General features: G+C 38.4%; 4 protein-coding genes across 8 annotated transcripts; 2 read left to right on the plus strand and 2 right to left on the minus strand.

Annotated features, from left to right (window-relative positions):
• Nucleotides 1–1305: 1305 nt before the first annotated feature.
• On the plus strand, nucleotides 1306–9554 carry loh (lonely heart). 4 transcript variants are annotated; one of them, XM_070213047.1, is made up of 13 exons: nucleotides 1306–1474; nucleotides 1666–1721; nucleotides 1778–1795; nucleotides 3428–3461; nucleotides 3939–4014; nucleotides 4604–5109; nucleotides 5274–5455; nucleotides 5609–5766; nucleotides 7030–7231; nucleotides 7296–7477; nucleotides 7535–8539; nucleotides 8925–9075; nucleotides 9132–9553. In XM_070213047.1, exons 4-13 carry the CDS (start codon nucleotides 3436–3438, stop codon nucleotides 9263–9265), a joined length of 2622 nt encoding a protein of 873 aa, XP_070069148.1. In that variant the 5' UTR covers nucleotides 1306–1474; nucleotides 1666–1721; nucleotides 1778–1795; nucleotides 3428–3435; the 3' UTR covers nucleotides 9266–9553. The 4 variants fall into 4 exon arrangements, with proteins under 4 accessions (XP_070069148.1, XP_016995058.2, XP_070069147.1 ...); XM_017139569.3 differs by lacking the exon at nucleotides 1778–1795 and having other exon boundaries at nucleotides 1307–1474; XM_070213046.1 differs by lacking the exon at nucleotides 1778–1795 and having other exon boundaries at nucleotides 1307–1459.
• Nucleotides 9555–9758: 204 nt separating this feature from the next.
• Nucleotides 9759–11840, minus strand: ppk10 (pickpocket 10). Its single transcript, XM_017139574.3, has 10 exons — nucleotides 11695–11840; nucleotides 11530–11635; nucleotides 11383–11474; nucleotides 10863–11316; nucleotides 10680–10798; nucleotides 10469–10623; nucleotides 10351–10413; nucleotides 10167–10273; nucleotides 9986–10100; nucleotides 9759–9923 (listed from the first exon to the last, which is right to left on the minus strand). The coding sequence occupies exons 1-10, from the start codon at nucleotides 11826–11828 to the stop codon at nucleotides 9808–9810; spliced, it is 1461 nt and encodes a 486-aa protein (XP_016995063.2). The 5' UTR covers nucleotides 11829–11840; the 3' UTR covers nucleotides 9759–9807.
• A 1335-nt stretch (nucleotides 11841–13175) lies between these two features.
• Nucleotides 13176–16647, minus strand: LManI (Lysosomal alpha-mannosidase I). Its single transcript, XM_017139566.3, has 6 exons — nucleotides 16434–16647; nucleotides 15982–16352; nucleotides 15451–15921; nucleotides 14770–15380; nucleotides 14486–14712; nucleotides 13176–14428 (listed from the first exon to the last, which is right to left on the minus strand). Exons 1-6 carry the CDS (start codon nucleotides 16515–16517, stop codon nucleotides 13220–13222), a joined length of 2973 nt encoding a protein of 990 aa, XP_016995055.2. The 5' UTR covers nucleotides 16518–16647; the 3' UTR covers nucleotides 13176–13219.
• Nucleotides 16648–18508: 1861 nt separating this feature from the next.
• On the plus strand, nucleotides 18509–23406 carry LManII (Lysosomal alpha-mannosidase II). 2 transcript variants are annotated; one of them, XM_017139577.3, is made up of 10 exons: nucleotides 18509–18799; nucleotides 19435–19805; nucleotides 19866–20071; nucleotides 20124–20260; nucleotides 20636–20769; nucleotides 20855–21495; nucleotides 21551–21771; nucleotides 21829–22240; nucleotides 22300–22742; nucleotides 22804–23406. In XM_017139577.3, the coding sequence occupies exons 1-10, from the start codon at nucleotides 18689–18691 to the stop codon at nucleotides 23365–23367; spliced, it is 3240 nt and encodes a 1079-aa protein (XP_016995066.2). In that variant the 5' UTR covers nucleotides 18509–18688; the 3' UTR covers nucleotides 23368–23406. The 2 variants fall into 2 exon arrangements, with proteins under 2 accessions (XP_016995066.2, XP_016995065.2); XM_017139576.3 differs by lacking the exon at nucleotides 20636–20769 and adding an exon at nucleotides 20358–20491 and having other exon boundaries at nucleotides 18510–18799.
• The last annotated feature ends 529 nt before the right edge of the window (nucleotides 23407–23935 follow it).

The following is a 23935-nucleotide window of genomic DNA, read 5'->3' on the forward strand; positions in this document are numbered from 1 at the left end:
GTTTAAATAAGTTTGCCAAGATGGGGTTTGTCTTAGAAAAATTCACTCCGAATTACTTATACTTCAATTCTTAAAAGAGCGCTCAACTACTTATTCTATTTTGCGAATTTATTTTTTGCTTAATGAATGAATTGAAACTTGCTCTTTTATTTGGTCTTCAATAAAATATACTACATATACAAGTTTAAAAAAATATATATTATTATAAACATTTTAAATAAAGTAAAGTGGATTACCCTCACCCTACCCCAATAGTAATTATTTATTTAATTTGTTAATGTCTAAATTCAGTTACTTTCCTTTGTTCCACTCCCAGGACCGTGCACTTTTTAATCCAATGTGGGTGGCTTAGTTCCGAATCGAGCTATGCTAAATTACAACCAAATTCGGCTTCATAAATTTCTTTGGATTACTTTCGCATTAAGCGTTTGCGTAAGGTTCGAATGTACATTTGTTCTCGCATTGATATTCTGCTGAAAGCTACATAAAGTTAAATGCATACATATGCAGAGACATCACCCACATTATTGTAACTCACCCGTGGTCACACGTACAACTGAGGTCAGTGTAATAGCATCTTGTATCCAAGGTGAATCTTCCATGTTTTCATAACTACAGAAAAGCATAATTTTTTTTTTTAATTTAAATTTTTTAAAAAAGATTCTTATTTTGGGTAAACAAATAAACTATTTAGGGAAATCATAATTTTTCATTAGATATGGGAAAAATTAAAGTTTTTTACAATTCTAGCAATCAAACGAATTATGGTTTTTAAATTTTGAAGAGTATTGAATAGGTTCTTACTTTTAATCAGGGACAGTAACAGTTATAAGTTTTATTGATAAAATTCGCACTGAAAAACTTCTTTCACAAATACGTTGTACAAAAAGTCCTATTTTCCACCTTAAATAAATTAAAAAAAAATATTTTTTTTTAAATATATGTTTTAAAGATTGATAAAGATTAAAGATTATTTTTTTAGTCATTAAAATTGTAAATAACTGTTCTTTTCGTTCCCTGCTTTTAATTGAAAAGTTTTATTATTCAAAATCGTTTTAATTATATTTTTTAAAATTTACTTTTTACCATAAAAATAGCATAAATAGTTAATTGTTAGTTAATGGGTGTCTTCTTTTGTGCCACTATGTCGCCCTGAACTGTGGATCTGCACATATCTGTATGTACGCACGTTTGGCTCCAGACTTTTGGGTGGCGCTGGCAATCGACTCTATGCCCATGTGAGTGGTGGGGCCTGGGCCCCACTCCTCCGTGGAAATCGGGGAGCTCCGGGTGCTGTTGTTAGCACTCGATCGCCAGAGCTGCGCTGATGCTCGCGGCGCGCTCTGCCTCCAACACTTCTGATTCCAAAGCCGCTTTCCCGAAAATTCAGTTCGGATTTTAGTTCGGATTTGAGTACCACGCGATGAAGACGGCGGCTTCAATTAATCCAGAATTAAGAGTGCAGTGATACGGGGTGTTATATTTTTTGCAAATAGTTAATTGAGAAAATGAAGGAGATCCTTCAGAATTAAATAACCTTTGTGTTTCTGTGACCTTTCTTGTTCTGTGATTGTGCGAAGTAAATTTAAGCCCAGATCCTTAAACGATCAACATGATATTAATGCTTAAATTGTAAACTCTACAACGTGTGAATAAAAACACTAGCTTCCAAAAAAGGATTTAAATTTTCTAGTGATCATAGCGAAACCGCAATTAAAAAGGTATTTTGATGTATGATAGTATTGAAAGTAATCCGTATCCTTTTGTTTTTCCCCAGGCCTTTTCAGTGAATAAAGTAAAGTATCTACAATTGTTTGGTTTGTTAACTTTTGGCCTCTTCAAAGGTCCGCAGACAAATTCAATACGGGCTTAATTGCTTTTTCGGAAATGTGCGTAATTGATTCGGGCTTTCTTGAAATGCGTTTTGGGACAAACCAATTTACCTCACTCATATTGAACCGTTATCTTCTCGATGACAGTGATCACTCAAGTACTGAATGCATAATGAAAGAAAGCCCTCTGTCGATGGAAGTTTCGATTCCCATAACACTACATTATTTTGCATGCCTTAAATGTTGGAACGTAATTACAGTCATTATGTTTTAGGATTGAACGGATAATAACACAGTCGGCCAGAAAACTAGTTGTCCAAATCTGAAAGCGAAATCAAATGTATCCAATTCGATTGGTGACAGACACTAGCACATAATGTTTTTCGGTTATCTTCTTCGGCGAGCTATTTAAACAAACCCATCTGGACGCATACATATGTTTCAAAATAATTTCCCGTTTTGCTTTTGCTAATTGCGGAAGTTTCACACAATGTTATGCGAGTGTGAATGACGAAATACAAGAATGCGGGAATATGACATATGTATCAAAATATTTTGGGCAGACGTAATTTGGTTTCTATGGGCGGCCGATTGAAGATTTTCTAAACACTTCACTTTAATGCAAGTTCTTCATAATATCAGCACTCTTTGAATTTGAATTGAGTGTTTCTGAGTTTCTGAGTTCAGTGGCATGGTGAAGTGCTAATGCCATTGCAACACTGCCTTTGTGGCTATTCATACATGGGCAAATGCAGTTTCACTGCATGATAGGCCCAATATGGGCCTATTGACACAGATAAGTATGAAAAGTACATTGTGACATTAAGAATTTGTATACCCGGTACTCGTACACTTCCAGGGTATATCGCCTCTTTCCGAATGTGTGTCAGTCGCGGCCAAAGTACTTTCAACCTCATTGGGATTGCTCCTTATGGGGATAAACTATCTGTTCTTGAACTCCTGACAATAAATTTACTAAGTTTCAGAGTAGCTTGCGAATTATATATGATGAGTTTTCAATTTTGTAAAATATCATTCCGTTTATATGAGCCTTCTTTTAATATTTTCTGAACTAATTTGAATCGGTTCCAGATTGTACGGTATTCTCAAGCCCCAGCTTAAAACGGACTGATTTATATAATTATATAATATATTTTATGTGCGTATTTGTAGTATACGCAATAGATGTGTGCTCATACATAGCTCCAAAATGTTGAGTGGGTGTGGAGGCTTCTAATGAAATACGCCCTTCCCATTTTTGTTCACGGATGTTTGTAGTGTATGCTGCCGAAAGTACATCCATTCCAGTCGAATAGTCACGGTCGGTTTATTCGTAATCAATGGAAATAATGGAACTTGAGTTCCTCTGTGCGAGTTGCTAATACAAAGCCTCAATATGCGTACAGGCACACATTGAAGATCGCTTAAAACGATAGCGAATTTATCTAAAAAGTATCCAGCTAAATTAAAGCTTTGGGATCCGGGAATGTCAAAATTCGTAGGCTGTAGCGGTTGTAGTTTGTGATAATATAATCATTTAGGTTATAAAAATACCAAACCATTAATAATATATTTTATTTAATTTCGTCTTTCAGGCTTCAAAATGGCACGGCTGTTTGTAATATTCAGGTAAGGACAAAATATCAGGAAACTTGTTATGGCTTAATCGTTTCCAAAGTCGAACTTATTGGATTTTTTTCACAAGATACAATTTTGATAGTCAAAAAGAGGGCGGGGAGAACATCTTCCTCAGCTGCATTTAATCAAGATTTGTTTACCCTCGCCGCCGAACAGTGGCTCGTTTTCACAGAAAATATTATGAAAAGTGTACATAGCTATCAAACACATCTTGATGCTTCAAAGAACTTTTTTTGAAAGCACCAATGCTGCCAATGAATTTTTTTTTGCCTTCGAATTGGATTTGATTCATCAGTGACCAATCGGAAGTGAAAAAGAGATATGACTGATTTGATGAACTAATCTGTTTCCTTTCCTCACAAATAATTTATTTAATTTGTAGCATGTCAAACATTTATCACAATTTAAATTATACTTCCTAACATTGATGAATTCCTTTAAATAAATCGAAATTTCTCTCCTTTTCAGTATTCTTACAATTCTCGCATCTATACCCGACACCAGTTTCGTAAAAGCGGATTTAACCACTAAAGAACGAATAAAGGTAGGTTTTCCATAGTCCTTAGAAGACTATGGACGTTTCCTCGTCTGTATGTTAGACTAGAATAAGTAGAATAAGTTATTTTATAAATAGTTTATTTTAAACCTAATCCATAAATAAGAAGAAAGGCAGTTAATTTAATGCTCGCTCGATCCGAGCGGTTCCAGGAATTCCAAGGTTACAAGACTGAGCGTTGCAAACTTCTGACTGAAATTAAAATACCCTCTGCAAGGGTATTAAAAGAAAATGTATTTATTATTAAAGTACTATTAAATAAATATAACTTATGGCTGTCGGGAAAATTTGGTGTAAAAGGCTTGGGTCAAAAGAGTTCTAGCGTGCTCTTAGAACATTTTTCCCGCTTCATCGGTATCGATAAGCTAGAAGTTCAAAAACGACAATATATGACGCATTTATTTTTAATAGCTAGATTAGCCTTTTAAGTCGTTAATTCTCGTTAAATGCCTTCATAAGTACAATAAACTTCTTTAGTGCTAGTTTTACGAAATTAAATCACTATATTTGTCCAGATTATCGTTGTGTGTGTTTTTCGTTTATTTATATAATTTAATTTATGGTTGTTTTTGATTAGAAACATCAAGATTGGCTAAGGGAACATCGAAAACCTAAAACGAAAAAAATTCATTCGAACAACTCATATTTTGAGCTTGCTAACTTGTGGCATACGAGAAAAGATTTATCCCTTAAGCAAAAACCAAATAACAAAGAAGAATATTTAGAAAATGAAACCACTAGTAAAATATCTACGAAAACCGATGAAAAAGTATTAAAACCAACGATCATTCTAAAAAATGCCAATCAAAGTACATCGACATCTAAAATTGATTTGGAAACAACTACGTTAGCAAGTTCGATTACTCGAGATCCGGTCGATAATCGTGAAGTTGGAACAACAGGACAAACCCCGAGTATTGACGAGGTTTTCTCTTCTCCAAACCCACCAAAAGAAATAACTACAAAAAAGATGAAAAAGAAAGTCTACCCATATCCACGATGGGATAAATGGAGTAACTGGAGCTCATGCTCGCGAAGTTGCGGTGGAGGCGTAAAATATCAGATTCGAAAATGCATTAACCGGTGAGTAATAGTCTACATATCTTATGTACAACATTTTCTGATTTAGATTGCTACTTAGTTATACCGACAAATTTCTGGAACTTTGTCATTGAAGTCCTTTGAAGGGCTTACATTCAAATAAATAATGTACCTACATTAAGCTAAATATTTTTCTTAAATTTCAGAAATCTATTGACGAATAATCAGCTTACGAGTAATGCATGTGTTGGTTATTTCAAACGCTATCAGCTGTGCAATGATATTCCATGCGACGAGCAATCCCCGGATTTTCGAGCTTCTCAATGTACTACTTACAACGATAAAGAGTTTCATGGTCATCGATATAGGTGGGAACCATATGTGAAGGGTATGCATTTGCCGCAATCTATGATAAAGCTTTAATTAATAAAAAAGGGCATTAAATGTATTAGTCGATTTTAGACATATTCGAGTATCGAGTATAAACATAATTCTTTAGACATTTTTTCCAAATACAATAGATAGAAAATTTAATTTTTAGATGATGCTGAATGTGAGCTAAACTGCATGCCATTTGGGATGAAATCGTTTGCCACACTTAACGAATCCGTAATTGACGGTACGCCTTGTCGACATCCAGCCGAATACTATCGATCCCAACTTTGGAACCGCGCAGTTTGTGTTGATGGTGCTTGTAAGGCAAGTAAAATGACAATACATTATTATAATTACAGCGCGTTGATATCCTTGAAGGCAGGCATCAAAAATATCAAACGCAAGTTTTTATTTAAACCTATAATTTAAAAAATAAAGCATATTTGTAGTTCCATCACCAGCAACCAAGCAATGATCGAACATTAAAAGCACTAATTGTGCGCTCATTCTTCGATACTAAAGCTTTTATAAGTACAAGAATCGCATTGAATACTTAGTATTGGTTGTACATTGAATCATAAAGCACATCAAATTTATAGTGATCCGTAAAGAATTTGTAATATTTGAAAAATTTAATGTGGTTTATTTTTTCTATTATTTAAGGTGTAAACCGGTGTTTTTAAGTAGACATAATTAAAAATATTTTTTTTAATGTATATTCCCGACGCAAGGATTTGTGGTTAACAATCTTACACCTAAAAAATTTAGTGTTAAATAAACATCCATATAAAAGTGTAACATGAATAAAACACAAATCAATAATTTTACCTTTTAAAAATTAAACGTAGCTTGCTATTAAACTTGATACACAGTTTAACCTTGCTTCACATTGTTTGGTCTTTTGTGTCGTTCCTCCAATACTCAAAACCTTTTGTAATTTTCAGTTTTAAATTGATTCTTGAGAACCGGAATAGGTCAGCAAATCAAAGTAGAAATAATTTCGTGAAAGCAAAAACTGGAATGGGTCCAATGAGCTTAATTTCAATGAATTATTTTAGTAAACACATTGCCGCAGTTGTGCGTACAGAAAGTCCATCCAAAAAGCAATTGCTTATAGAACATATGCCCCTTAATAAGACTGACTGAATGTATTTTGTACTCATTTATTTTTTGTTTATCTTGTACTCTTAATAAGTGGCCAATAAATAATGTTTTTGCAAAGCCCACGAATTCCACTCGTATTACCCTGAACTTACTATATATAAGAAGTATTTTTAATATTCTTGTGTAGAAGCTGAGCGTAGTTCTCGGTGAATGGTTCGAAATAGAGAAAATATAACTTATCAATGGGCTTTATATAAGATGAACAAATTAATAATTTGAGTATATTTTATTAGGTGATTATAAAAACAGTATTATCCACTACGTGTTTAAAAAAAGTGATTAGTTAAAATAACAAGAAATGACAGTTTTGATAGCATTGCTATTGCTGGTGAGTAGACATGGTGATTTGGACTAAGACTAAGGCTGGAAATATAACTTATAACGCGGGCTTTAAAGTTTATAATAATTATTATAAATTTTTAGGCGGTACATGCCAGTGGTGACATCGATGGATTGTATGCTCACAGTGGGTCCGTCAGTTGCGGAGGATTACTGTGTCGGCCTGTCACCGGGATCTTTACCCGAGATCCCCTTCCGGAACAAGCTTATATACACGTTACTACACTACCAGTGGGTGCCTCAAATATTTCGATAACGGAACTTAAAAATAGCATAAACTTGCTGGGTAACTCTTTTCGTGGTGTTGCATAATACTTTTCATATTCTAAGCTCTTTTTTCTGGTCTCCAGTCCTGCGAACATCTAAAGAGGTATCCATTTTCAATGGCGAAAATTCTGTGTCGGAAAGTGGTTCCTATGAAGCGGTTGGTGCCGTCTTCGACTATCACCGAATCGATGGAACCCAGGATAGTAGTGGGGTAACAGAGTGGATTACAAGTATTGGGCCCATCAGGGACTCATTGCAACTTATGGTATTGGACTCCTACGATTAAATGTACAAATTCTAATTTACAAATTTGTTACTTTAGGTGTTCACTAAGACGGCGAATAATACTGGCATAAAGTACGAGTACATGCTGCCGATAATATCCGAGTCTGAGGAAAACGAGATGTCGCTGGAGAGTAGCGATGGTCTGTTGAGATCCGGAATAGAGGACACCAGTTCGTCCAGTAGCTCGAGGGCGGGACGAAAGCGTATCTTTAATTGGAAAGTAATTGGGTTCAGTGGCTGCACGAAATCCTGCGGAGGCGGCACTCAGACACCCATTATTCGTTGCATTCGCAAGAACCCATTGCGGTACTACTCGCAACGCCGTTGCGTGCATTCAGTGAAACCGGTGCTGAATGAGAACCTACTGCACTGCAACACGCAACCCTGTCCGGCGTATTGGAGATTTGACGATTGGGGCGAATGTCGTTGCCTGGCCAGCGGAGCCTTCCGGCGGAGGGAGGTCAGCTGCGTCCAGGAACTGGCTTCCGGACTGGTCATCCATGTCGATAAGGCCGCCTGCATGGAGGATCAGCCACCCACCCAGAAGCAGTGCGAATGTCCCAAAACCCGTCGCCGCAACTTGTCCCGATATCGCCTCCAAGGCAACTCGGAGTCCTCGAACAACACCCAAGTCAAAAGGAGCAAAGCGGATGGGTCCGAGGTAAATGCCATCTGGTTGATGTCCGAATGGAATCAGTATTGCTCGGCCACTTGCGGCTCGGGCGTTGAGTATCGCACAGTATTTTGTGATCGCTCCAAGGCCGGCGAGCAGCGATGTGATCCCAGCACCACACCAGAAAGTCGTCGTCCGTGTGAGAAGCCCAGCTGCGAGGTGGGCGACTGGTTCACGGGTCCTTGGTCCTCGTGCAATGGCGATTGCTTCGACCTGACCCGCAGCCGGGAAGTGCTGTGCATCCAAAACCAGCTGATCACAGAGCCCAAGGAGTGCACGCCGGAGCTAAAGCCTCAATCTGTCGAAAAATGCTCTCACGAGGAGGTGGAATACTGCGCTGCCCGTTGGCATTACTCGGATTGGTCGGAGGTAATTAAATAGATCCGGGGTGTTGAGGAATATTTACACCGAAAATTTATACTGAAATTTAAATTACGAGTCACAGTAGGTTTTGTGGTACTATTTTGAAGAGATTTTCAATACCAACAAAAAACCGTTAGATGTTAGGGATAATTTCTGAATTCTCTAAGACTGTTTATATACTTACATTTATATTTATAAATTGTTTATTGAATTTTCTTTCATCATTTTAAATCTTATTTTGGATAAAACGAATAGTTTTTTTATAATTTTGTCATTACTTGTTTTTTACGTAATTCCATCGTGTAAATTTAAAATTAAGATTTGAATCTTTATTTTCCTATAGACATGTAGCTCATGGTACCTTTATCTTTCTACTTGTAATTTTTCACAGTGCACAAAATCATGTGGCGGTGGTACTCAGCGGCGTAGTGTCAAATGTTTGGAGTACGATATAAAGATGAACGCCCTACGGGAATCAACGCAATGTCGATACACGACCAGAGAACCCATATATCGTAGCTGCAATGCGGAAAAGTGCGAAGGTGGGTTTTCATTTTCGGTGGCATTTCAAGCGCTGACTTTATTTTGTATTTTACAGAGGAGCAAAAAACTGAAGCTGTTCCGAAATGCACTAATAAATTCGCCAATTGTGAATGGGCTCTGCAAGCCAAGCTATGTAGCTACGATTATTATCGCGAGAACTGCTGTGTCTCTTGTACCGGTGGCATTTAAAGTTTGTAGTTCGTAAGGATCTTACTTAATTTATAAACCGACTCTTTAGACGCCGTGCAGAATAGCTACGGAAATACATTAGTTTCCTCTGAATATGTAATTTTTTACCTTAAACAACTAGTATTTCTGACACTAAAGCTCAAAAGAAAGCTTGCAGGGAAGCGCAAAATTAAATTATCGGTCAAGTGAAATGTTTAACACAATTAAATAACACGTACTAAAATAAACTAGATGAAGACTAAAACATCATAACTAGTAAAATTATACATAATCTTAAAATAAACCAAAAACAATGTTCACTTATATGAAACCACATAATTATTAATAAACCAGAGATTAAAAGAAGGGTTTTTTTTGGTTTAAGAATAATGAAATCATTTTATTTCTCATAAACGATTGATTAGTAAAGTCCATCTAATTTCTTCGTCATTTAATAGCCCTGTCGCGGAGCTGTAATTTATCAAGATTGTTTTAAATCGTTAGTTAATAAGCAAATAGTTTTGAGTAAGCACATTTAAATATAGGTTAGTGCGTGGGTTATTTTAAATGGTGTATCCCAATATTTGCCAGACTAATCTTATTGTGAAGAAATATAAAACTTCAACAAGGCCCAATACACTGAATCCAAGAAAAAGTCCTGCTGTTCCGCCGATTGAAACTAGAACAGAGGTAAACATTGTTAACAAATATATTTTAAGAACAGTAAGTAAATTCAGTTACCCAAAAGATCGGTCATTGAAAATATAACTTGTCGCTTTAGCCGAGTCTGCGGCCAAGTTTTGACCGTTACCTGACTTCCAATACCTTGAAGTAAATGTTTTGCATTTGCCATTGGCTGGACAAGTAGAAAAAAACTTTAAACTTTTCAAATATCTTAGGTAAAAGCAACGTTGAGACTTACGTCTATGGATTTTATTGTAACTACAGCATCTAGGCAGTTCTGTTCGCAATAACAACTAGCGGGCTTCTCGTGCTTGCCATTTTCTTCGTAAAGCTTAAGAAAAAATTCTATAAAAGGTGTATTTATAAAATGTGTATTTTTAAAACGTAGTCCTTGTTCTTTTTTAAGATTTTTCTATACTTACTCGAGTGGCGAGGAAAGCACGATCTTAAAGTTTTATAATCGCAAACTTTTTTGGGATTTGCGACTAAAACAAAGTGTCAGGTTTTTAATGATTTTATGATATGATATCTTTTACTTACTGCGATTCGGGTAGAAGTGCGGAATGCATTTACATATTCTATATGCCAAATTGATTCGGCACTCTTGTTGACAAATATTTCTGGTATAGAACGGGAAGTGAGTTAGATTGGATTCATGGTAGAACCGGCATTTTCTCATGCTGACTGTCGTTTCACTGCGGAATATTTAAATACTCTAGATTTCGGTTTTAAATAGGTTTAAAATACTTGCTCTTCTAGGTTATCCTCAGCAACAATCTCTTCAGTGCTCAGATCGTACATCACACCTTCTACAGCGTAATTGGAATTGGAGTCAACCTTACTTACTTCAAATGCAGAATGTGCAAAGGCCTTTGGAATGTATAATATTTGAATTACCCTAGTCCTTGCAATATTAGTCATTTAACTAACTCACAATTATTGCAGGGCTTGAAAAGCCTCTCAATGTGAATTGCGTGTCCCTTTGAAAGAACGAACCGACCTGGCATTGAATTAGGGAAAGTTCCTGCTCATATCTGTTCGGCTCGGGATACTCTCCGTAGATAAAGTACTGGGAACTGTACTGTTCGGTTAGCATGGAGTTTCCCAAATAGCATAGTCCCCACTCAGTGAGAACCTGGCGCACATGAATGTAAGTCGAACCATCCACACAGCGGATGCGCTCCATAATATTTGGCTCGTAGGTTTTATCATAGGTGAGATTGAAAATTAGCTCCATGTACTTTTCCGGCTTCAGGCCTATGTCCTTAATAACTTGATCGACCTGTTCGCTCTCGGGAATGTTTTGAAAATTGATATAAGTGGAATTGGCCAGGTTCTCCAAAAAGTCCCAGAGAACATCTTTTTGTGGTCCTTTAACACCATTTTTCCTTAAATCGATTCGAAAATTGTAAGCAATAGCAGACCAAGAATATTGGATTATAGTTACTTATTACCGACAATAATCAGAGAAAAAGGTAATGTTCAGACGATCCATTGGGCATACTGTTACACTCGGTAAACTGGTATTCCAAAAGATATAGTTTCGCTAGTGGAATTGGTATAAAATTAGAATTTATTTTAGAGCTCTTTAAAGTACTTACCTCCAGTCCGATATGTGTGCTTTTCGTGTAATACCGATCTATAGATGATAGGCAGACAACGATACAGAAATATATTGATACAACCAGTAAGGTGAACCAAAGGAATCTAAAAAATAATTGCAAGGGGCTCATACACTGTGATTGACCAAACTGGGTATAACTTACTTCTCAAAGAAAATCAGCATTGCTCTAGTAAGATAGCGAAACCCATGTATGCAACAATTGTTGAAATATAAAATTATAAAATTTATAACAGCTTTTGGCCCTTTTCGATTTTTAAAGGCCTTTAAAGACTCCATGATCTTTTCTTTGAATGTCCTCACTTTATTGGTTTTTATATTGGTTTTAGTACACCGAAAAAAAATTATCATAGAAACAAAACTATTCGTACATTAATTCTAAACTATTGAGTTTAAAGTATATTTTATTAAGATGTATATTAAATAAATACTTTAGAGAATGCTATAGTTAAACTTTCGTTATAGAAATTAAACCACAAAATATGAATTTTAAAATATTTAGTATAACATTAATACTACACAGTTAAAATTTATTACTATTCGGTCGTAATTGAATACCACACTTTTATTCTGGACCTAGTATACTTTTAATACAACGATTATCAAGAGTTCACCTATGTTTTTTTGTTTTGGGTGAAGAGAAACAGTTAGACAAGATATTAGTAGAACGCTTCTTAGACGACTATATAACGGCTTTTGAAATCAAAAGTACTTATACCATTAAATTCGTTAGCGTGACTAGGCTCTGAAATGCCTTTTTGTGATTAGTTTGCAGATAGCTTCATTACTTATTTAATATTACTAGATTTTGCACTTGACTTGCTTATATTATAAAAGAGGTGACACAGTATAAGAGGGCCATTATTTTATATTATTTTAGAATTAGATTAGTTTGGGGTCGAGTCTTTTGGCATAAGGAAACATTACCGGGCGATGTAAGAGCTTAAGCGATAAAAACTTCTATAAATATAAAATTTCTATTAGAAGTTTAGTAAATGGTAAACTAAGAAGGGTAAAGTTTAATGAAAATAAAAAAGTGTATACTGTGCAGAAAGACCCCACAAAGGACTCTTTCGAGGGTTGTTGTTCCGACTATCTAATACCCGTCACTAAAGGAAGTGCGAGGGAGATGGATATATACCATTTTTATGATTGCGTATAACTTTTTATTAAATGGTCCGATTTGAAAAATGTCTTCTACATTTCGATAGGTATAGGTATACACAACAAAATTGCATTTATACTTCTCGGAAATCTTTAAAGGTGTGGGCGCCAGACACATTTTAAAATTGTTAGTGGGCGATTGTGGGCGTTAAAAGGGGGCGTGGCGCTTGGCTGAAATAAACTTGCGCTGCGTATGAAGCCCAAGATAATGTGTGAAAAATCTCAACCTTCTACCTTCCGTAGTTTCCGAGATCTCAGCGTTCATACGGACGGACAGACGGACGGACAGACAGACATGGCTATATCGACTCGGCTTGTGACCCTGATCAAGAATAATTTACTCTACGAGTAACGGGTATAAAAATTACTCTTTAAATTAGCAAAGTCGATATTATCCCATTTATTCTTGATTGCCAAAAATAACTGAAATAACCCCCAGGTAAAAAAATTAAAAACTTCATAAGCATTTTAACCAATTTCTCTTTATGTATTTGCAAATAGCTATTTTAATTTGAAATATACTTCTGTTGGATTATGAATGTACGAATTTGCATGGGAACCAGTGTAACAACGAAGTGGTCAGCGCTCATCGTAGAATTAGATGACATCGGATTATGAGGAGCGTAATAATACTCAACGGAGGAAGGAAAAACTCCGGAGCCGTCTTGATGGAACTTGAATCGCTTCATATCGATCAACTGCATATTTCCATCCAAAGTTGTTTCCCAAATCCGATCTCCACCCAAGGACTCAAAGAGGTGGTAGATGTTAAAGCTTACTACGTTCCCTTCTGTGTTAAAGTTCTCCACTCTGATCAATATTTGGTCCTTCGAATATTGTTCAAAAGAGAGAAGTTCGACCGACTGAGGAAAATCGCTGAAATCGGGAATCATGTGCCTATTCACAGAGGCGACGGCATTAGACTTGCTGAAAAATGTCCAAAAGTGTTGGTCCAACTCATGTTGTAGCAGTCGCTCTGCGTGATTTGGCTTCTCTGAGGCGTCGTCGAGAATGAAATAGATCTTTCCCCTTGCGATTAAACCAGTTCCGTACTGAGTCTCATTTAGGGCTTCGCCGACTCCAAAGGCGTCGTCACTTAAGAGGCGACGATGCAGCATCAGCTCCAGTTCCCCGTCCTTCAAGCTGGCTCCTCCTTGCGCCCGATCGTTTAGCAGGGTGATTCGCTTTTCGTCGTCTTGTAAAGAAATTTGCCCGGTTACTGGGTAGTAGTTTCCGCTTATGGATTCCGACATATCGGGGTCAAAGTGCTCACGTTGGTTTCTCTCACGTTCTAGCATTTCCCGGCCATTGGAGTCGGTATAAAACTTGCCTTCAGAGGATATGTTGGTCGAGAAGCGGGTTATTATCTCTTTTCCCATTTCATCGTCCGTCGGAATCGGACCGACCAACCATTCGAACTCCACGCGATTTACTCCGTCGTAAATGCGGATTACCTGGGAAATCCACTCGTTCACATGTTGATGGACTTCTTTAACTCTGGTGCCATTATAGAACGATAGTTTGTTATTACTCAGAACTTCAATTTCTCCGTCCGGTCGGAAAACGTAGGCACCGGAGGATCGGTTGTTGGATTCACCATTATTGCCTCGGAATCCCTTGTATATTGCAAAGCTTTGTTGAACATTCTCGGTTACGCCGTTCATTTCAATGGTTTTTAAGGTACCCGTAATGGTATCAAAAGTAAGTTTGACGAGCTGAAATGTGCAAGTTAAAGTTAATACTTTTATATTGAAAGATAATAATACACCTACCGAATTTTCCACTCTCAATTCATCGTTTTCATCCTGGATTTTTTCTATGGGGAAATGCATATTGTTTTGTGCCATATTTTTCGGGGATGGCAGTACGCGAATTAAGAAGTTGGCAATTTTCTCAACACTGGCTTTAAAGACCAACTCGTGTTGCGTGCCATTCGATCGATGTTCCAGAGCCAAGACTTGCCAGGGAACGGGAATTACTTCCGACGGCACTTCACGACCTATTTAAAATGATTCAAAGTATACGGTAGTTCCTTAAATTAATTATAATATCGTACCCTTTTCATCTGTAACTATATAGTTTTCGTTCTTCACTGGAACGCGAACATATTGCGTTGATTTATGAGTCAAAGAATTCACTAGGGTCACAACCACATTGTTGGCAGTGTTCTGGGTGAAGGCACAAGCACTGATATTCAGTTCCAGGCAACTTTCGAATTCCCCCGAAGTCAAGTTGGTTAGAGATCGGAGGGCATCCCGAGCATTATTTTCGGCACCAACGATCGCCTTGTACAGCATTCGGTCGTAATCACGGGCCACAGCCTGTTTTTCGGTACCCGTCACAGCATCATGATGCTGCATTATTCCCATCGCCTGGCTCAGAGTTTCCAGATCTTCCGAGTGTTGAGTGCCGGTCAAATTGGCCAAAACGCTCAGTTGCTTGACTGTCTGGAAGAAGTGATTTCCGTCCCGGTGAAAGCGCTTCTGAGTTGGACGGGAGGTGAAATATCCTGTCCAATAGGAGTGGGAGTCGCTGGAGTACGGAAAGAAGTCCTCCGTTTTGTTTGGCCAAGTTTGCTCCAATTGGTGCAGTTCGTAAAGATAGCAGGACGGCGTTGAGTAAAACACGTTGACTTGTGATCCCCCCGATTGGCGATCGTTGACGTACCTGATTGGAATTAGCATTATCGCAGATAAGAAAGGAAATACCTAATGCTTTTATATGTCTTATCACCTACTTAATAAGTTTGTCCATATTTTTGAAATTTACAGCCGCGTCTTCGTACTGAAAATCATCTCCCATGGGAACCATTATGTGAGTGGATCGGAAGGACCTAGACATCATCTTAACATAGTCGATAAAGTCAGTGACTCTTTGGTCAACGTTATTGTCATAGCTCTCGCCATCGATGATTGGTGCATCTTCGCAATTGATATCGAAGCAAAATCCCGGAGGAGAGGAGTAGTGATTGTATAGCATTCCAGTAAAAATGTTTGAGTTCTTTAGGTATTCGCTTGATTGCCAAATCATCTCCATTTCAAGGTCTTCCAGGCGTTTCTTCTTATCAACATAATCCATGCGTGCGAAAAATTGCCCATTGTATCCCATTTGTGCAAATATTGAGGCCTGTTCTCGGGAGTGACCAAATGGATCGATCTGCCAGCCAATTGTTGGACGTCCACAGTCGCCGAAGGTGTCTTTTAAGTATCTGTAATTGTGTTGCATAAGAATATATTTATATTTCCATTAGTTGAACAGGAGTACTCACTTCAGGCCCAATTTAAATTGATCTATTACACTTTGATAGTGAACTGTGGCCTCATCGTTCATACTCCAGCCTCCTCCGGTGAATTCCAAGCGTCCTTCGGCCACCAACTTTTGCACAGCTCGCTGAACCGTTTCGGTCTGTTCGGAGTACCACTTCGAAAAGAAGAACGTTTCCACCTGAATGAAACGCCGTTTCGAGTCCTTCAGGAGCTCCTCAACCACTGTATCCAAAATGTACTGGACTCCGGCGTGCTGAATCCTATTCTGACTTCCGTAGTAATATTGATCAACCGTCTTCAGCCAACCGACGTCGTCGTGCGAATGGGGGACCAAATGCACATTGATCATGTTTAGTTTCGTGCTGGGGCATGCCTGCAATCAATATATGAGATTTCAAATTGGAAAACACTTTGGTTTAAAATCACAGAACGCAACTACTTCAAAAGTCGTTACCTTAAACCCACAGGTCTTCTCGGATATCGCTGTATTCACTAAAAAGAGGGTGATAAACAGCAGTACACTACTGAAATATTCCATTTCGGTGAACGCTAAGCTCCACGGAGGGGTCTTATCGGGGCGGTTGAGTCGAATAAAATGAAACGAGAAATGAGGCAACTCCTTAGACCCCAGCAATGTGCCACTTGAGGCGATAAACCTTGTACTGCGATCGCATTAACTTGAGTGGGTTTATGAAATTAAAATCCATTTAAGAGCTCTGGCGATACCAATTTACAACACTGTACACTAGGGTGTAGATAGATTGCATTGTATATGTACTCAGTTGACTTTTATCAATAAACCTTCGTTTACTTTCGCAAACATAAAATTCTATATTCGAATGAACTTCAAGTTCGGGGCTTATCAATTTTCAAAGCGAGCATATGCCGTACATATTTGTATTTGTTTATGTTTGAGTTCTAGTCAACGACTTCTGTATTTTGCATTAAAATTCTTATCTCTGTTGCAATCATTTCAAGTAATTAATTATTCAGATTAAGAAAGGAAATCGAATGGCTTTATGGATTTGTACTTAAATAAGTGGTATATAAGCCCGCGCTGTTGTAAACAAAAAACTTTTCCTTATTTTTATTACCAGCTCTTGAAGACCACAAGCGTGCTATTCAGCAAGATAACTGTCATTGGTTTACTTATAGAAGTGATGCAAATGTGGTTTCCTCTACGAATGCTATTATTAATCAGCTGTACTAATTTTTAATGTATCCTTGCTATTTACGTCCACTGATTGTTTATAAGCATGTGTGTATAAGTCTTATACTATAAGATACAAGTGTTCATCCACAAGCAATTATTTGAACATTTTTTATGTAATCTGCCAAAAGAATGCCTTCGGTTTAATTGAACAGCTATGTTTGTAATGAGCCAAAAGAATGCTTTCGATTTAATTGAACAGCTATTTACGAAATTAAAATATGGAGGTCAATCCATCCCCTGCTGCTGCACGTATTTTAGAAGAAGCGAATAGACTTTATAGCCTAAGGTAATATTAAGACTTCCGGCCATTAGTATGTAAACATTTTTTACATATTTGTAATGTATACATTAATTTGTAAATATTGGTACTTAAGTCTGCTCTAAATAATTTTGTAGCTGTTAGCTTTGTTAATTACATTTTAATTTACGTTTATAGCTTTGTTATAAGCAGTTAAGCCGAGTTGCTAGGCTATAGTAGAGGTGGAATATATGTATAGAAATTTACTTTTACCAGCGGAAGAACTAATCAGGAAACTTAATCTTACTCCTCAAAACTTTTTTACAATTCGGGATTATAATGTAATATCCCTTTTACCACAGTTTTTTTAGGTTCAGATACTCACATTCAGAAAAGCATACTTTTTTGCTATGAAGAGTTTTTTAGCCCTTTACAAATTTATAAATAGACTCAAGATAACTTTAGGAATCCGTTAATCTCGGAATTTCCCCAGGTATGTTATCAAAGTATTCAGGGTTATCAATCCTCTATCAATCATCTCCCGTTACTAGATTATTTTCCATCTTCTGATGTTGAACTTGTCAGCATAAACATAATCTTATATCATTTACTAAAGGAAGTCTCAAAATATAGGTTAATACTGGGTAACTATAGTCCCAAACAGTTGAACTTTATATTATTACCTCCTGTTTTTGAAGTGTACCACTCCAGACCCTTTTTCGAGTTGTCGATAGTAACGATGATTACTTCAATGCCATCATAAATGCATTTGTGTGTGATCGGTCTTCAGAAACCAATTAACCACTTGACTAATTTAAAGTGTGGAAACGATTAAATGGATCAAGCTAAAGTCACTATAGCAATCTTCGAAGGAATACTCTAAAACGCGCATGTACAAATTTTATACGGCCCTATCAGTATATTCCAAGCACTGTACCCGGCGAATTCGTACATACCTACAAACGTTCCCAAGTACAAGTACACATATGTAGGAATACTTGCTCACTTTCTCAATGTTCGTATGTAGAAAGCAATAAAGAATTATTCTCAAGTAGGTCTCGAGCTGAGTTTGCGGTCTCTGGCTGAGCAGTCCGCTTTGAGAAGCCGATGCGATCGGTTGGGACGGTACCTTTTTCGGGAGCCCAAGTGACTTTCAGAGTCTGTGTGTGTATATGATAAAAACTGGCAAAGTGTACGCTGTGAAAATCAAGTAATTGAATGCAAACACCCTAAACGTAAATAATATATCAAAACTGCAATGTCCGCAAAGACTTCTGTGTGGCTTGCATTCTTTTGCGCCCTTGGCTGCCTAATTCATGATGTCGATTTACGGAATATCCAACCAAAGGCATCACAGTGCGGCTATCAGGTAAGTCGAAATTCTGGTTCTAGGAAATACGACCTCTAATGGTAACATGTTGCTTGTTATTGGGCCTTTCGTATACAGAAAATTCCTCCAGGCCGGCTTTAAAATGAGAGATTGAAACTGATTACAGTTATTTGTGAATTTAAGTGTATACTAGTTTGTACATTTTAAGCCGGCAATCTGCCTCACCTCCTCATTATCAACATTATTTACGTTTCATACTTTTTATTTTTATAAATTTTGCAATATAAACACAGACCTGTTTAAATTTTCATTGATAAGAGAGAAGAAAATCAATCAAAAGCGACAGGGAAAAAAGTTTTTATTTGATTTTTATAGCTTATATGTACATATAGTTCTGAAGCTCTTAAGATTTCAGAGAGATTAGCTATGACCAATATTGTTTTCTATATAAAATTTTTATTTTATATTATTTATTTATTTAGTCACAAACCTGGTTATTTCTGTTGGAGAAACAAAATTATTGACTTATCATGTCTCTAAGATATTATATATTAAACATTTTTGCTCCTGTTATGTAACACTATTGAAACTCACAGCCGAAAAGGATCTTTCTCCAGATATAAAGAATATACTTCTTAAAAACCTTCTTTAATCCACAATTATTAAAACTTCAGAGCTGCCATGCAACGAAACCGAATATGTTGAACGTTCATCTAGTGGCCCACACACATGATGATGTCGGATGGCTGAAAACCGTTGACCAATATTACTATGGCAGCGAAACTAGGATTCAGAAAGCTGGAGTGCAATACATAATCGATTCGGTTGTGGAGGCCTTGCTGAGGGATCCCGAGAAACGATTCATATATGTTGAGTCCGCCTTCTTCTTCAAATGGTGGAAGGAGCAGACTACCAAAGTCCAGGATGCGGTAAAGATGTTGGTGGAACAAGGTAGACTCGAGTTCATTGGCGGCGCTTGGAGCATGAATGACGAGGCCACCACGCACTACCAAAGTGTGATTGATCAATTTTCTTGGGGATTGAGGTGCGTTTGAGTCAAAATCATCCAGTGGTAAATACCATTAACCAAGTAATATAATTGCAGACTTTTGAACGATACCTTCGGAGAGTGCGGACGTCCGCGAGTTGGATGGCAAATAGATCCCTTCGGTCACTCCAGGGAAATGGCCTCTATGTTCGCGCAAATGGGTTTCGATGGTATGTTCTTCGGACGATTGGACTACCAAGATAAGGACGATCGTCTCATGACCAAAAATGCCGAAATGATATGGCACGGATCTGCCAATCTGGGTAAGTAGCCCTTAATCTTATCTTGAATTTCATAACTAATCGGAATTTTTAGGAGAGGAATCGGATCTGTTCAGTGGCGCTCTGTATAATAACTACCAGGCACCAGATGGTTTCTGTTTCGATATTCTATGCAGCGATGCCCCCATAATTGATGGCAAACACAGCCCCGATAATAATGTTAAAGAGCGCGTAAGAACTGATACCATATGCTGTGTTTTTAGTGTTTTGCTTCTGGCATTGGTTAAGCGTTTGTTTTGTCTTCCATATGTGTCCCTCATCACATTAGATCGATACGTTTTTGGATTTCGCCAAGACCCAGTCCCAATATTACCGCACCAACAATGTCATTATCACAATGGGTGGTGACTTTACATACCAGGCTGCCCAGGTCTACTATAAGAACCTTGACAAACTGATACGGTAATAATGTCATGTCCTCGCCAAGCTAACTGTTAAAGAAAGCCCCGAAATTCAAAATTGTCCTGTCCAAAAGTAACCAAAATGTGCCGTCGTCCTCATCAAAACACCAGTTAATTGAATGCCATACGTATGTGTGAAAAACAGGTGGACACCTTCTTGGAGTATGTTACGAAAATGTCCGAACATTTCCGCACTCCCAACGTGATCCTTACCATGGGTGAGGATTTCCACTACCAAAACGCCGATATGTGGTACAAGAATCTGGACAAACTGATTAAGTAAGTAGGGGCTTTCCTTGACAGAGTTTAGCGGAAAGCAAGGGGTAAATGGTACTATATAGCACGCGTCTTTACCGCCTCACAGGTATGCCAATGAGCGTCAGGCGAATGGTTCGAACATAAACCTACTCTACTCGACCCCGTCGTGCTATCTGAAATCGCTGCACGATGCTGGCATTACTTGGCCCACCAAGAGCGATGACTTCTTCCCATACGCCTCCGATCCCCATGCCTACTGGACGGGCTACTTCACCTCGCGTCCCACTTTGAAGCGCTTCGAGCGGGACGGCAATCATTTCCTGCAAGTCTGCAAGCAGCTTAGCGCCCTGGCCCCCAACAAACCGGAAGAATTCGCTCCCCACCTGACCTTCATGCGCGAGACCCTCGGGATAATGCAGCACCACGATGCCATCACTGGAACGGAGAAGGAGAAGGTTGCTCTGGACTATGCCAAGCGGATGAGCGTGGCCTTCAGGGCCTGCGGTGCTACCACTCGAAATGTGCTGAATCAATTGACGGTGAAGTCGAGGGAGAATGTCAAGGATACGTCGGCCAAATATGTGTTTGAGTTCAAGACCTGCCCGTTGCTGAACATCACCTCCTGTCCCGTTTCCGAGGTGAACGACCGATTCACGCTAACTCTTTACAATCCCCTAGCGCACACTGTCAATGAGTATGTGAGGATTCCCGTAGCAGATCCCAGTTACAAGATCATCGATAACAAGGGTATAATATAATAAAATAAATATTTAGGGCTATAGATAACATTCCCTATTTTCAGGTGTGACTTTGGAAACTCAAGCTGTACCAATCCCACAAACACTAATCGACATTAAGCACAGAAGTTCTACGGCCAAATATGAACTAGTTTTCCTGGCCACCAACATTCCTCCTCTGGGTTACCGAACGTACTATGTTGAAAAACTAGACAGCACTGAAGGTAGAACAAAGACAAGGGCTTTGCCGAAGAGCACTTCCAGCGTTACAGTAATTGGTAACAGTGTAAGTTATCTGATTATGTGGAATCTATAAACAAACCTATATAATTATTATTTACAGCACATTAAACTTGGCTTCGACACCAATGGTTTCCTCTCCGAAGTAACTGCTGACGGTCTAACCAGATTGGTCAGCCAGGAGTTTTTGTTCTACGAAGGTGCCGTTGGAAATAATGCCGAATTCCTGAATAGATCATCTGGGGCCTACATCTTCCGACCCAACGAAAACAAGATTCACTTTGCCACCGACCAGGTGGAAATTGAAGTGTACAAGGGCGATTTAGTACACGAGGTCCATCAGAAGTTCAACGATTGGATTAGCCAGGTGGTGAGGGTCTACAACAAGGACTCCTATGCGGAGTTCGAGTGGTTGGTTGGACCCATTCCCATCGACGATGGCATCGGCAAGGAAGTCATTACTCGCTTTAACTCCGATATTGAGTCAGAGGGCATTTTCCATACCGATTCCAATGGTAAAGTTGAAGGATCTTTCTCTTTAATATATGTTTAAAATATATTGCTCTTTTAACAGGTCGCGAAATGATTAAGAGGAAACTTAACCACCGTGATACGTGGAGCGTGAAAATCAACGAGGAAGTGGCTGGCAATTACTACCCCATTACGACCAAAATAGATCTGGAGGACGATACTGCCCGCATGGCCATTCTGACTGACAGAGCCCAGGGAGGTAGCTCCTTGAAGGATGGATCCCTGGAACTGATGGTTCACCGTCGCCTACTGAAGGACGATGCCTTTGGTGTGGGCGAGGCTCTGAATGAAACTGAGTTTGGAGATGGTCTGATTGCTAGGGGCAAGCACCATCTGTTCTTTGGAAAGTCCACTGACCGCGAAGGTGTTTCCCTCAAGGCAATTGAGAGACTAACCCAACTGGAGAAACTGCTGCCCACGTGGAAATTCTTTAGCAACATGGAGGCCTACACTGCCGATGAATGGCAGACGGCCTTTACCAATACTGTAAGTAGCACCGACACTTTACTAATTATTTTATTTTAGTCTAATCAACTATTGATCACAGTTCACGGGAATTTCATTGGTCCTGCCTAAACCCGTAAATCTTCTTACCCTGGAACCTTGGCACGAGAACCAACTCCTGGTGCGATTCGAGCATATAATGGAGAACGGAGAGGATGCTTCGTACTCCAAGCCCGTGCAGTTCAATGTTAAGAACGTCCTAAGTGCCTTTGATATCGAGGGTATCCGGGAGACAACTCTGGATGGTAATGCCTGGTTGGACGAAGCTCGACGACTGCAATTCGTCCCAGATCCCGAGCAAGCCGCATTTAACACATATGCCACATTCTCCCAACCGGCTGAGTCCGTTCACCTCCTAAGTGCCGAGAAACCTATGCTGGGTGTTAAGTACGCAGAGGAAGCTCTGCCAGCCGGTCAACTGGGTGCCCAGAGTAACCGAATTAAGCGCGAAATTAATTCAGAACAGAATCCGGCTGAGGGTCGATCGTCCAAGTCAACGGAGGGTGCCTATAATTCCTTCAAGGCAGATAGTGACAATAAGGATTACATCATCGAAATAAGCCCAATGGAGATCCGTACATTCATAGTATACTTAACACCTGCTTAAGATTCTTATCTATATAAAGCAATAAAAATGTTTTCAATAAAATTAAATCAATATGTTATGTTTTTTAAGCACTACTTCTTTTCAGCTTGTGTCTCTAACTATGGCCCATTTTATTAGAGTGACGTTTATAAAATTTAAGACACTCAACCGTTACGCTTTTGTTTTAGAAGGCGAAACAATGTAGTTTTCAAGCGAAGAAAATCTTTTGTTCTTTAAGGTGGAGAAGGGCCCATACGCACTTGATTTATTTGTTTGAGTTGTCTTAAGTTTGTTGTATGAAATTGTGGTCAGAAATGAAGACCCATACCAGAGTACATTTTACCCATATCGTAGGAATGTAGTGCACACATGTGGGTTAACTTTTTTCATTATACTGCATTGGGGATGTGAGGCCGACTACTTTAGAGAGGGTCACACATAGGCAGATTTAAGTCCTCACTGAAATTGCAATGCGGATGTTTTAATATTTTTTGAGCATTCATATTTAATTAGGCTTAGAGCAAATTAAATTGCAGACCTTGGAATATTTAAAGATGGGAGTCATACTTACTTAGTTAAATATAAATGT

Source organism: Drosophila takahashii, chromosome 2L, assembly GCF_030179915.1.
Source record: "Drosophila takahashii strain IR98-3 E-12201 chromosome 2L, DtakHiC1v2, whole genome shotgun sequence".
Lineage (NCBI taxonomy): Eukaryota > Metazoa > Arthropoda > Insecta > Diptera > Drosophilidae > Drosophila > Drosophila takahashii.

Excerpts from the sequence above, each read along its gene's own strand:
- ppk10 (XM_017139574.3), bottom strand. The coding sequence starts at position 11,828 with ATGGAGTCTTTAAAGGCCTTTAAAAATCGAAAAGGGCCAAAAGCTGTT. Across the intron at positions 11,475-11,529 it reads GCACACATATCGGACTGGAG|CGAAACTATATCTTTTGGAA; the intron begins GTAAGTACTTTA and ends CAATTCCACTAG. Across the intron at positions 9,924-9,985 it reads TTCAATGACCGATCTTTTGG|TTTCAATCGGCGGAACAGCA; the intron begins GTAACTGAATTT and ends CCTCTGTTCTAG.
- LManII (XM_017139577.3), top strand. The coding sequence starts at position 18,689 with ATGTCCGCAAAGACTTCTGTGTGGCTTGCATTCTTTTGCGCCCTTGGC. Across the intron at positions 22,241-22,299 it reads TTTCCATACCGATTCCAATG|GTCGCGAAATGATTAAGAGG; the intron begins GTAAAGTTGAAG and ends CTCTTTTAACAG. Across the intron at positions 22,743-22,803 it reads AGACGGCCTTTACCAATACT|TTCACGGGAATTTCATTGGT; the intron begins GTAAGTAGCACC and ends TATTGATCACAG.
- LManI (XM_017139566.3), bottom strand. The coding sequence starts at position 16,517 with ATGGAATATTTCAGTAGTGTACTGCTGTTTATCACCCTCTTTTTAGTG. Across the intron at positions 15,381-15,450 it reads AATATGGACAAACTTATTAA|GTACGTCAACGATCGCCAAT; the intron begins GTAGGTGATAAG and ends AATTCCAATCAG. Across the intron at positions 14,429-14,485 it reads AATTGAGAGTGGAAAATTCG|CTCGTCAAACTTACTTTTGA; the intron begins GTAGGTGTATTA and ends TGCACATTTCAG.
- loh (XM_070213047.1), top strand. The coding sequence starts at position 3,436 with ATGGCACGGCTGTTTGTAATATTCAG. Across the intron at positions 5,110-5,273 it reads ATTCGAAAATGCATTAACCG|AAATCTATTGACGAATAATC; the intron begins GTGAGTAATAGT and ends CTTAAATTTCAG. Across the intron at positions 5,767-7,029 it reads GTGTTGATGGTGCTTGTAAG|GCGGTACATGCCAGTGGTGA; the intron begins GCAAGTAAAATG and ends ATAAATTTTTAG.